The 12,374-nt window shown below is 35.7% G+C and overlaps 1 protein-coding gene across 4 annotated transcripts in view; it reads left to right on the forward strand.

Moving 5' to 3' along the window:
• PRKD1 (protein kinase D1) overlaps positions 1-12,374 on the forward strand; it is a 461,286-nt gene that overhangs the window by 372,149 nt on the left and 76,763 nt on the right. For 3 of the 4 annotated variants that reach the window (XM_023731503.1, XM_023731504.1, XM_023731505.1), the window contains one exon: positions 3,657-3,680. The exons of the other annotated variant lie outside the window; for it this stretch is intronic. In XM_023731503.1, the coding sequence (XP_023587271.1) occupies positions 3,657-3,680 (24 nt within the window). The remainder of the gene's footprint in view (positions 1-3,656; positions 3,681-12,374) is intronic. 4 annotated transcript variants of the gene reach the window in all.

Here is a 12,374-nt window from a genome sequence, read left to right on the forward strand (position 1 = left end):
CAGCTACCAAGGCCTCCACCAGACTGAGTCCAGTACAGCTAGATGGTGCCTGGCTACCACCACTGACTGCTCTGATCAGGATCACAACAGAGGGTTCTGGACAGAGGTGGAGAAGGATGTAGAACAAAATTCTAACACACACACACAAAAAAAAACATTTACTGGCCTGAAAGAGACCGGAGAAACCCCGAGAGTATGGCCCCCAGATACCCTTTTAGCTCAGTGATGAAGTCAATTCCGAAGTTCACTGTTCAGCCGGGGATTGGACAGCCCCATAAAACAAAATGGGACTAATGAGTCACAGCAGTCCAGGGACAAGGACTAGAAGGCAGAAGGGAACAAGAAGGTTGGTGATAGGGAGCCCAAGGTTGAGTAAGGACAGTGTTGACATGTAGTGGGGTTGTTTACCATTGTCATAGGACAACGTGTACTATTTAATGAGAAACTATTTTGTTCTATAAACCTTCGTCTAAAGTGAGAATAGCAGCACAACTGGAAGAACGTAATCAATGTCACTTAATTGTGCATGTAGAAATTTTTGAAATGGTGTATCTTTGGCTATGTATATTTTCATAAAAAAAAAAAGGTCGAGAAGGGAACGGGTTGATATGTTGTGGGGTTGTTAACCAATGTCATAAAACAGTATGGGTACTGAATGTTTAATGAGAAACTATTTGTTCTGTAAACCTTCACCTAAAGTACAATTTAAAAAAAAAAAAAAACCCATTGCTATCGAGTTGATTCCGACTCGTAACGAACTTATATAAGACAGTGTAGAAACTGCCCCATAGGGTTTCCAAGGAGCCACTGGTGGATTCGGACTGTTGACCTTTTGGTTAGCAGCTGAGCTCTTAACCACTGTGTCACCAGGGCTCTAGAATAACATATAGCAATGAAATGAATGAAATATTGACTCACTCAAAGACATGGATGAATCTTACAACATAATATTGAAAGAAGTCAAACAAAAAAAGAGTATGTACTTAAGAATCCAGTGTATGAAATTTAAGTCAGGCAAGACTAATTTACAATGAAAGAGGTCTGAATAATGGTTCCTCTTAGCATGGAGCTAACTGGGAGGGAGCAGAAGGGTGCCTTCAGTGTTACTGGAAGATATTCTATATATTGATCTGGGTGGATGTTAAATGAATTGATACACATATAAAACCTCATCAAGCTGTGCAACTAGAATTTTGTGCACTTCATGTAAGGAGCCCTGGTGGCACAGTGGTTAAGCTCTCGGCTGCTAACCAAAGTGTCAGCAGTTTGAACCCACCAGCTGCTCCACGGGAGAAAGATGTGGCAGTCTGCTTTTGTAAACATTATAGTCTTGGAAACCCTATGGGTCAGTTCTACTGTGTCCTGTAGGGTCACCGTGAGTCAGAATCGACTCAACAGCAATGGGTTTGCTTTGGGTTTTTGGTTTTACTCGATATAAATTATTCCTCAATAAAAATATTTTAAAATGATAACAGCAAATAACTATCCAAATAGCAGGTAATGAAGTCATGAGAGTTCTTTATCACAGGTCATGTCAGAAAAGAATTATATTAGAATAATTCATAATTAAATTTGGTCTTAAGATTCCCCCAGCCACTTAAAAGAAAATGGGGTTATATAATTTATATTATTCAGTATTTAATAGTAATGTACCACATTAGTCTTTGAATGCATAATACTCATCTGCATAATAAGCACTGTTTTCTATAGTAGTTTTCACCAAAGTGTAAAAGTATAATTCCTATGATCTTACTTCAAGGGGGGCAAAAAAACAAAAAACAAAGAGAACTATGACATAACATTATAATCAACTACTAAAGGAGTAGGTGGCTCTCTTTTTCTGCTCTGTGGACATTTCTGGTGTTTCTAACTTGATAGTAAGAATGTAAAATACCCAGAGCTATATATTTTCTAACATTTTTTTTTCTTTAGAATAATGATCCCATAAAATATTCTGCAAAAAAAAAAAAAAAGAAAGAAAAGAATATCCTGCCGTCAAATAAGATTGGAAAATGTTTCATGCTCCTTCTAAGTATTGGAGATCACAATACTTATTAAAAATAGTTAAGTTTCTCAGAATTCTTACAATAATCAGTGTTCCCAGCTGCCTTGAATATGGAACCGCTTTTCTGATAAAACCTATTAAGACCTTATGGGGGAAGAACACACTTTGAAAAATAGTAACTTAGAGGAATAAATGAATAAATGTTTGTTGCATAGACTGTCTTCAAATATCATAAGCTGAATGGCATTCAGCTCAAGTATAAATTCCAGTGAGAGCCCCAGATAAAGGTATTTGGGGCTGCTGATTGAAGGAAAATCCGTGAGCTTGACCAACAGATATATAGATGGCAAGGATAATGTCTTATTTTGGAAATTGAAAAACTTGATTTATTTCCTCTCCAAAGGGAAAGTTTTGCCACCTCTGTGTGAAAATATCCCATAAGAGTGACTTCAAATAGGATGACTTTTTTTTTCTCAGAAGTCATGTTTAGATGTGTTCAAACGAGCAGTTGTTGTCCCTGAGTTATGCACATGCTTCATGCAAACCCAGAAATGTTTAAGAGCAGGTATTACTGGCTAACAGTTAATCTTAACAGAACCTTAATCTAAATCTACACCACTTCCCAATGTCCTTGACAAAATTGGTTAGCTGCAGTTTGCAAATTAGGATACTGGAGGTTTGGAGAATAGAAAATAGGATTTTTCTTAATGTGCAATAGTTTATTCACTGAAAAACCACTAACTTTAAAACATGGCCATGCATTTTTGTTAAGAAGAGGAGTCAGCTATATTTTAGCTTCCATTTTGTTTCTAGTTATCTACTCAATAAACGTTGAGGGAACAGGGATAAGAAAGATCATACTCAATAGAAATTACCAGGAACGTGTGGTCTACTTAACCAAGCCTTTTCTTATGTTTTCGTTGATAACCTTCTCATCTTAAAAATTAAAAAAAAACAAACAAACAGAAAAACCTTTCTACTTTAGAAATATATTTCAAACTTAAATGAAATGAGATAGAAGGTAGTGGTATGCAACAAAGGCTCTAAAATGAGCAAAGAATGCATTGTAAGCATATTACTCTCATTAAAACTCTAAGCCGCTATTGGACTTGTCAGGTTTGTAAACCACTGACTGATATACTGATTATTCACTAGCTTATTCTGCAGGCAAGGAGAGATCAACTCTATAAATTTTGATTACTTTGATGACCTTTTTCTTTCTTTTCCCGTTGAGAGGATGAATTTAGTGAAGAAAATGTAATCTTCCGTTTAAAGGTCAAAAATGCTTCATTCTGACTATAATTTATTTTCAACAAGGTGAAACCACTGTCTTCACTGATACCATGACAAGTTAAAGAGGTGTTTTTCTTTTTTACCTCCACCAGGTCTCTACTGTAAACTGTATTTTTTCAATCTGGACTTGGTGTAGAGCTCCATTTAAATTTTAAAAAGGAGTTTCCAATTCAGATGTCTGTGTGGCCACAATGACTGATTAGTATGATAACATTTTGCTTTATTTTGAAAATACACCTATCTGAGACATTATTTAGTAATATGCATTGCTTTCCTCCACTAACACTGTTTTCCTGTCTTTTTTCTCTTTTATTCTTCACCTTTGCCTGCTTTTTACTCTTACAACTTCATGTTTCAGTCTCCTGTGAGTCCTGGCTTTGAGGTAGGTACTAACTCTACTTGGCACTGGCAGTGTGTTTCACCATCTTCTTCAAGCCAGCGTTATGATATTAAAATGACATCAGACGATTGTCTGCATTGACTCTATGAGTATAATCAGGTCAAAATTCAACTGAGAATTCAACCCATAAAATGGCAGAAAGCCTACAGGTTTTGGTTTTTGTTTGTTGTCATTACTGTTTAATTATTGAGCTCATACAAGCAGCAATAGGCATTAGTGTAATCAATTTAGGTTTGTTGGGTTAAATCAGATTACTTGATTCCATAACACTTGTTTCTTTTCTATGAAATTGCGCAGACAGATAGAGAATAAAATAAAATACAGTCAGCCCTCACTTTGTGAGATGCCGTGTTAACTGAAACTCATGCATGTTGGAATGAGTTCCTACCCCAAGTGCTACAGACCTTGTAGAGTGAGTACATCATCCAATATGCACAGTGTCCATTGGCATCAAATCAAAACCCAATGCCATCGAGCCAGTGCAGTGAAAAATGAGGCTGCCTGACAATGAATATAACTGCTTGTTACAGTTCCTGAATTTAGTTTCTTTTTCAAGAAAGGTGTTTTTAATACTTATGTATTATCACAATCTACTTAATCTTAAAGAGATGATGGCTTCAGCTAGAAATATCTAGCTCTCAATCCAAGAACACATTATATATGGAAAGGGCACAAATGTTCTTTCTAACGATTGTAATTAAGCCCCCTCCAAAATAGTAACTATTGGCCTTTTTTATCTATCTTAAGCAATTAACAACTTGAATGCGGAAGACAAGGATTTAGGTAAAGTGTTAAAGCAGAGCCCACAACAGTGCTCCTCTTGCAGTGATTTGTTTTGACCGGTTGACTGGTTAATGATCAGTTTTCCTTATATCTGTATCTCTGGCCAATTGAGAGTTGACATATTGTTATTTTCGCTCAGGAGAATATAAATTTAAAATACCATTATTAGTGTCCATTCTAAAATGATCTTCTGAAAGTAACTCTAACAACGGAAGCTAATGAAAACACAACCAAAGCATGTTCTGGGTTAAATAAAATTGAAAAAATACCTGATTCACAGGACGTGAAATGAAGAAATTTATTTCAATAATAATAAATTCCTATATTTGGAAAGATTGTCCTTGTTCAAAATGTTCCCTACTTGGAAAAGTCCAGGGTGAATAATTTTTAATATACTTATAAATTTAAGTCTGTAACTTAAAAATGCCTTTCAGACATAATTTAAATTTGAATTATATCTTCCCCTTCAAACTATCCTTTGGGCTTGAAGCCAGACAAGGATGGGAAGCATTTTTCACTTCTCCTGTGCTGTAATCGGGAACAGATTGCATAAAGGGGGACTGAAGAGTCTGATTTCCTTTGAAAGTTATGCAGATTAAAGGCAGCCAGCCTTTACAGTATAGTTTCTGATGGAAATGAGATGCATATGCTGCATAAGCTATTTTTCCCGAACTTTGTTTATATGTAAGTTTACAGAAAAGATATTAGACTGTTCTCTATATAAATGCCTTGGGAAGAAAATGATGCATAAAATTTGACCAAATTCTTCAGAGAAATATTTTAGTGACAGTGTTTAAATAGCAGAATTAGGGAAGGAGTTTATGGAAACGTGGTCATTGTTCCACTTTCATCATGTCCTGGTCAATTTACACTTCTACGTTTGTAATCCATGGGTGCAGACGTATACAATAATAGATAAATTTCCTGCCCTCATGGGGCTTGAAAAGACAGGCAGTACTCAAACAAATTAATATACTAAATGTCTTTGTAGAAAATTCTTGGTTTTCTCCATTGCGGTAATATACTCATTTACATAACTGATCTCTCTGATTGAATAGATTGCTTAATTTTTTTTATTTTAAACAATGCTGAAATAAGCATTCTTGTATGTATTTTTTACACATCTGTAAAAGTGTCTTTAATAAGCATTTGTTGAACTTATTAGTAAGTTATAGTCTTAAGAGCCAAATGAATTAAAGAATGTATTTTTAATGTTGACATTTTACCAAATAGTTCTTCAAAAAGTTGTAAAAATGCATCTAAAATACTATAAAAAATAATGAAAAAAAGTTGTAGAAATGTATAACTCTACTAACAATAGTATATGAGAGTTTCCATTTCCTCATACCCTTCCCAACAATAAGTTTTATTGATATTTTCTTTTTTTTTTTTTTTCTCATTTGATAGGTAAAAGATATTTCTATGCCTAAATAGGTATTACAGCTTTTTAATATACTTAATTGGCCATTTGTATTTCACCGACTGTGAATTGCCTGCTTATATTTTTCTATTTTTCTGTTGGATTGCTTATTGGTTGCTTAGGATCTTTATATATTATGGCATTAATCCTCTATTTATTAGTTTATGACAGAAACATATACTGAATTTGAGATGTATTTTTGACATCTTCTCCCATACTTAATGTTTAACATGGAGAAGATAAATATATTTTAACTCATTCTTCTACTATATACCTACTGTTAAGAATAAATCAATGTGGGCAGATTAAACATAATATTTTTGCCAAATGATTGAGGTGAATGGTCTTTTCTTGAGGTAAAAGAGATGAAGTAAAAGTAGAAAACGAAGCAGAATGTAAGACACAGGGTATCCTTTGTGACCACAGGATACAATTGGTGACACAATTTTTTTTAAAAAGTAAGTTAGAAAGGCCTTATAGAATTTTTAAAAAATTAAGTCACTTTGCTAATTTTAAGATGCTTTTAAATGTCTTTAAGAAGGTATCTATCATTATAGCTTAGAGATTAAGGGGTTTTGCAGAGAATTAATTTTATGTGGAATTAAATGCATCTACTCTAGTATTTTTGGTTATTCTTAACATTCAGCCTAACTTACAGAAATGATTATTATAGGAATTAAATTGCTCATTCCAAAAGTTTTCCATGTGTTTGACCATTTTATATCCTAACTTTTTACATCCTTTAGTTTTTACAAAATATAGACCATATTCAGTTCAACTTTTTATGTGAGTGCATATTTTGTAAATAGAATTTGCCATAAATTGCTATTATTTTCATAAAGGTTTACTGACTCGTATTTAGTTAAAAGAAGCATTGTACTTAAAGAAACACTTGACTGTATACTTTCTTAGAAAATCTCCCCCAAAATGACTCATTCAGTTACTATTTTCATTTATTTAAAAAAAAAAAAAAATGAAGACAAGAGAAGCCATACCAGTGTTGCATTATTTATCTGTTAATGGATATGATCCTGATACACTTTGTAATATTCAAAGTAGAGTCTTCTCAAATAGGCAAATAGTGAGGGAAAAAAAGAAGAAGCAGCTATACCTAATCCTGAATGTAACTATGACATTTCTGGCCAAATGACTATTTTCCAATGTAGCAAAAGTCTAACTGGAATTAAAGACTTTGTTACTCTTATGTTCTGGAGTTCCAGGAATCCTAGTGATTCATGTGAATTAAAATGCCGTTTTTCCATTTAAATATGCACTGTGATACTCATGTACTACATATGCCAGATACTGTAAGATTTCTTTTGATAAGTGTATAAACTAGTTCTCCAAATTCAAACCTGATCAGTGTACACTTTCAGTGAGCAGAGAGATCCAAGTATACTCTAACCAGCACTTCTCTGCTGCTTCAAAAAGTATATGCAACAGTGGGTTTGGAGGGAAGGAGCCCTTCAGTAAACTTAATAGGATTGTGAGGCCTACTTTTGGTATCAGCTGTTGCCTACTTTCACTCAACGTGTCTGGTCATCGTATGTAAATAATTAATTCATGCTCTGAACAAAAACTCGCAGATATATAATTATAAACATGAACTCTGCAAGAGAGTTCTTTTGAACCAGGGTGGGAAATGGGGGTATCATATACCACTTGCCCATATTTATAAAGATATAAATTTTAGGAACAACTGAGTTTATAATAAAGGCTCTGAATGGCCTGCCCTCCCCTCATGCAAGCTGCGATGGCCTCCCTAACTCCCACAGACCATCCTTAAGATACAAGATACTGCTGAGGGGACGTGCGCTCTGCTGTTACCAATAATAGGCATTTACTTAGTGACCATCAGTGTCCATCTAATGCCATGTGGGCCCAGCAGATGTAAGTCCCTCTCATTTAATTCCTGACCACTCCTAACTACTGAGCTCCCAGCTGTGTACCATGAACAAAGGTTACTCATGCTCCCTTTTAAATCTCATGTGTCCTGATTCATGTGTCTACCCAGAAAAATAGAAACAATGTTTTTGTAGAAGAAATAAAAATTAAAAGGAATTGATACTATAAATTAGACTTTCAGGAAATCCAGAAATAATTCAGCTTCTAATATATTTAACTGTGTTTTCTGATATATTTAAGTTCATTAACATACTTGATCCATTGGACACAGTTTTCTGATACTTGCTTCAGTGTGCTCAGATTAATTCCTTCCTCCCTTCTCACAAAGAGGGAAAGTATTTTGAGGGTAAATATAGTGAAATGCAAGATGAAACAATGTCCAGAAGTCATAAACAAATGTCTCTTTCTCCAAATATCTTAATTTTTAATGTCTGTTTCTCTGAAAATATCACTAAGTGATACTATTTCAATGAGTTAGTGTTTTTCTGTATTTTTAAAACTCAAAGTTTTCTTTTTCTCCTGTAAGTAAAGGGAAAGTCACTTATCTTTTTTTTCTTAATTGAGTTACATTAAAATCTAGTCTTCCGTCCTACTATATTGTTTCAAAAGGACATGTGTGTACCTGCCAGGGTGCATGCATGCACGTGCACACAGACACACACATGCACAGGCACACACACACAGCTGCGTGTTTACCATTGGTTGTGATAGCCTAGAATTCTATAAAATGCTGTAAACCCTTCCCAGTTATCCTCATGGGCCATTTTTGAAGGGAGAGAGGCTCTCGCCTTTGTTTAAACCTTGGACTGTGTTTATGGCGTGCTTTTCCAGCTTCTCCTTGGTGTCTCCAAGGCAGTAATCAATGGGAAAGCCTCTTTCCAGATTATTTCATTCAACTCTCCAGTGAACTCATAAAACTAGGCCAGGCGCCTGTCTATTTGGGCAGGATAAAAGTACTATGGAAATATACATCCTGAAATCACTGTCCTCGGTTTTCCACATAATCTGTCAACTGTCCACTTCACTTTTTATATACAAATCTTGTCCAACACTTGAAGCTCCAAAGCAAAAGCTATTAACATGCAAAGTTATTTTCTTCCTTAGTGGAAATTCTCCTTCCTTATTTTATAAATTTAAAGTGTATGATGTTAATGTTATATTGCCTTCAAGTAAAAAGAGAGGTAATCCTACTTACATTATGTCTCCCCTTTCCTCCAGGAGCCCACAGATTTGTAGGATGTTGGTAACTGACATTTTGAAAAAGCAGTGCATGTAACATGCAACAATTCTGGAATAGTTCTGATGCTTTCTCCGAAAAGGGTGGATCACTTAAGAAAATAGTAAGGTTCCTTTACCCTTCGTTTCTGTTTACTTAAAAAGAGCGAAGCAATATGAAAGAGGTAATGTAGCTTCCAAGACTACTTTAGCACTCAGTGAATCTCAATCACCTTGTATTTTTAATAAGAGATATGTCATTATTATGTTATTAAGAGATATGTTAATCTGTTATTACTTTGAAAGCTTTCACAAATTGCTGCAAGCATTAAGAAATGGATTCTCCACTGTAAAAAACAGCATCCGTCACCACTGAGCAGGGGGCACGCTTTTTTTTTTCCTGCCCTGTAGCAACCTTTTTCACTGTTATGAAAAGGTGTTGATTAGCTTTTATTTATGCTATATATTTAGGGTATCCAACCGAGGAGCCAAACTCATTTATCTAGCCCACTTGGCAGGTAGTTCAAGGGATATAGATTCAGAATTATAACAGAATAGCACGTAACAGTTTGAAACTCACCAAGCACCCTACCCTCTTCTCAGTGAGTTACGGGTATGGAAACACAAATGTTCCTATGTGAACTCCATTTCCTTGGGGTCTTCAGACTTGTCTGTTGCCCAGGAACCACTCTGTTCTGGAAAATCCCTGGCTTCCCATGTGAGGGGTAATGTGTTCTTGTAAGTGTTGTTGAAAGGAAATGAGTATTTCTCTTTGCTTTAGGAAGTTTTCAGCCTCAGGCTGAGCATTCGCAGTAGTGTTTTACTGGAAGCAACTATGTGTGGGGTTAGATAATCATTTTCATGTGGGTTAAACAGGTTTCATAGTATATAAAAGAAACCTTTAGGCAGCCTGAGGACTGGGAGGACTGAGTTGTTCTAAATCAGAATTTTATAGCTAATAGTACTCACTATTGTCCTTACATGGGAGATACACTTCAAGGTCCACACCAAATGTCTCTTCTTCAGGAAACCCCTTTTCTGAATGACCTCTTGCCTGGACCATGGCTGTGGCTTATTTTCTTCAAACTCTCGTATATGTATGTGTGTGTGTGTGTGTGTGTGTATGTGTGTGTGTGTATAGGCATTTATCTTATTCTGAGTGAGGGAGTATTCTAGAAGTTGGTGATACAGTGGTGAACCAAACTGGCAAGATACTCTCCTTGTGGAACTTATGTTGAAGGGACACACTAAAAAACAACAACAACAACAATAAATAGATAAGAAAGACAATTGTAGGCTACAGCAGTAGCTCTAGGAGAGACAGGGTGGTGTGATAGAGAATAAATGGGTGGGGGTGTCCTGGGCGGCCTCTTGGAAAAGAAATATAAACTGAAATCTGAAGAATAAGGAAGAACCATCTATGTAGAAAGAGGGAAACAGCATATATAAAGATCGATAGTAGCAGTAATGTTGTATCTAAAATTTTATTGTACAGTAAACTCCCTGGGCACAGAAAGTGTTATTTACTGGTGTTTTCTGTCCTACAGCATCCGAATGGGGCCTTCAGATAGGATTTGTCCTAGGAAACACTTGTTAAATAGGTCAGTCTTGATGACTATAGGATAGGATAGGCACAGTTCTTTGAATGGGAGTCAAAATGTTAGATCTTAAAACTTACGGAATAAAAGGTTCATGTTTGGTTGGCTCTGTTTTACTGCAGTCGTGGTAGCATATTTTAAGCTTAACAACACCTGATTAGGAAAGTAAGCAGCCAACGAAGTGACGCTTATACGATACCAAAACCAAACCCATTGTTGTAGAGTCAATTCTGACTCATAGTGACCCTATAGGACAGAGTAGAACTGCCCCATAGAATTTCCAAGGCTGTAATCTTTATGGAAGCAGACTGCCACATCTTTGTCCCGTGGAGCCGCTGGTGGGTTCGAACCACTGTCCTTTCAGTTAGCAGCTAAACGTGCCAAGTGTTTTATTAACCACTGCACTGCTAGGGCTCCTTGCTTATACAATAGAAGCTGTGTTTTCAGTTACTCGTGTTCTGTAAGACATACATGATTCAAATGCTATCCTCAGAGCACAGACAAGCTCTCCTGTAAGTCAAGATTAAGGAATTCACAATCTTTTCACACAGCATTTTGGCATGTAGGACATATTATTACTTGATTATTCTCGTTGTCTCCTATGAACTCTTAGCTCTTGAAAGGAAGAAAATACCTTCTGTTTTCCATATTAGCATAAAATCACAAATGTGAGAGCTGGAAGTGACTAAGAAGAGAGGAATCAGTAGTACCATCTAGAGCAAAACTACTTGAGTTCATAGTTCTGTCACTTAGAAGCTTTGTGACCTTGGGCAAATGATTTAACCTCTCTGTGGCTCTACTTCCTAATCTGTAAAATGGGAACTGTGATACTGGTAGCCATTAAGTTTAAATGAATTAATGCATGTAAAGTACTATGAAAAGAGTTTAACATATATAAAAATTATAAAAAGTGTTTGCTGTTATTATCTATTTCTAAAGGTCTCAGACTTCCCAAGGGCCAGATTTAGTCCCCAGACAAGATCTTTTTTAGTTGACTGGCACGGTGTTAACCAAAAGGTCAGCAGTTCAAATCCACCAGCTGCCCCTTGGAAATCCTATGGGGCAGTTTTACTCTGTCCTGTACAGTCACTATGAGTTGGAATTGACTCGACAGCAACGGGTTTTGTTTTGTTTTGATTTTGGCACAATGTTTTAATTTTTTCATTTAGAGTTGCCAACATTTAGAAATAGAGTTATTTCATAAAACACCTGGATTTCTTGATGCTTGGCTTACATACTCACCTGTAAGTTATTAGCAGTATTTGACCAGTGATCATTCCTTTTACACTGAACCTGCCCTCTCCAATTTGCTGTAGTCTCCACCATTCCCTATTGCATCCCAGACACTGAGAGCCACCCATTTATGTTAACAATGTACAGGTATTTAAGTTTAGTACACCCCTCTTTCTGGAGCAGAAGAGTTCTACACAGATTTCATATTCAACTTGGGATGCTAAGCAGACAAGTACAAAGAGCAGTTCCAGTAACAAACATTCCTTAGCCTGTTGTACTCTCTTTAAAAAGATTTGTAAAAATATAAAGCAAATGTCAAAATTAAAGTCATGTAACATTAAATTTTATAAGACATATTAAAGTCTGTGTGTTGAATATCTCTATTGAAATGTGATCCTATCATCCATTATTTCTATGCATTTACTTGAAAACATATACATTACCCAGTTTAATCAATGGTTATTGTGTGTCAGGTACAATTAACATGTACCAACATGTAACATGTACACTTACCATTAACAG

This window comes from Trichechus manatus, unplaced genomic scaffold (assembly GCF_000243295.1).
Source record: "Trichechus manatus latirostris isolate Lorelei unplaced genomic scaffold, TriManLat1.0 scaffold00043, whole genome shotgun sequence".
Taxonomy (NCBI): Eukaryota; Metazoa; Chordata; class Mammalia; order Sirenia; family Trichechidae; genus Trichechus; species Trichechus manatus.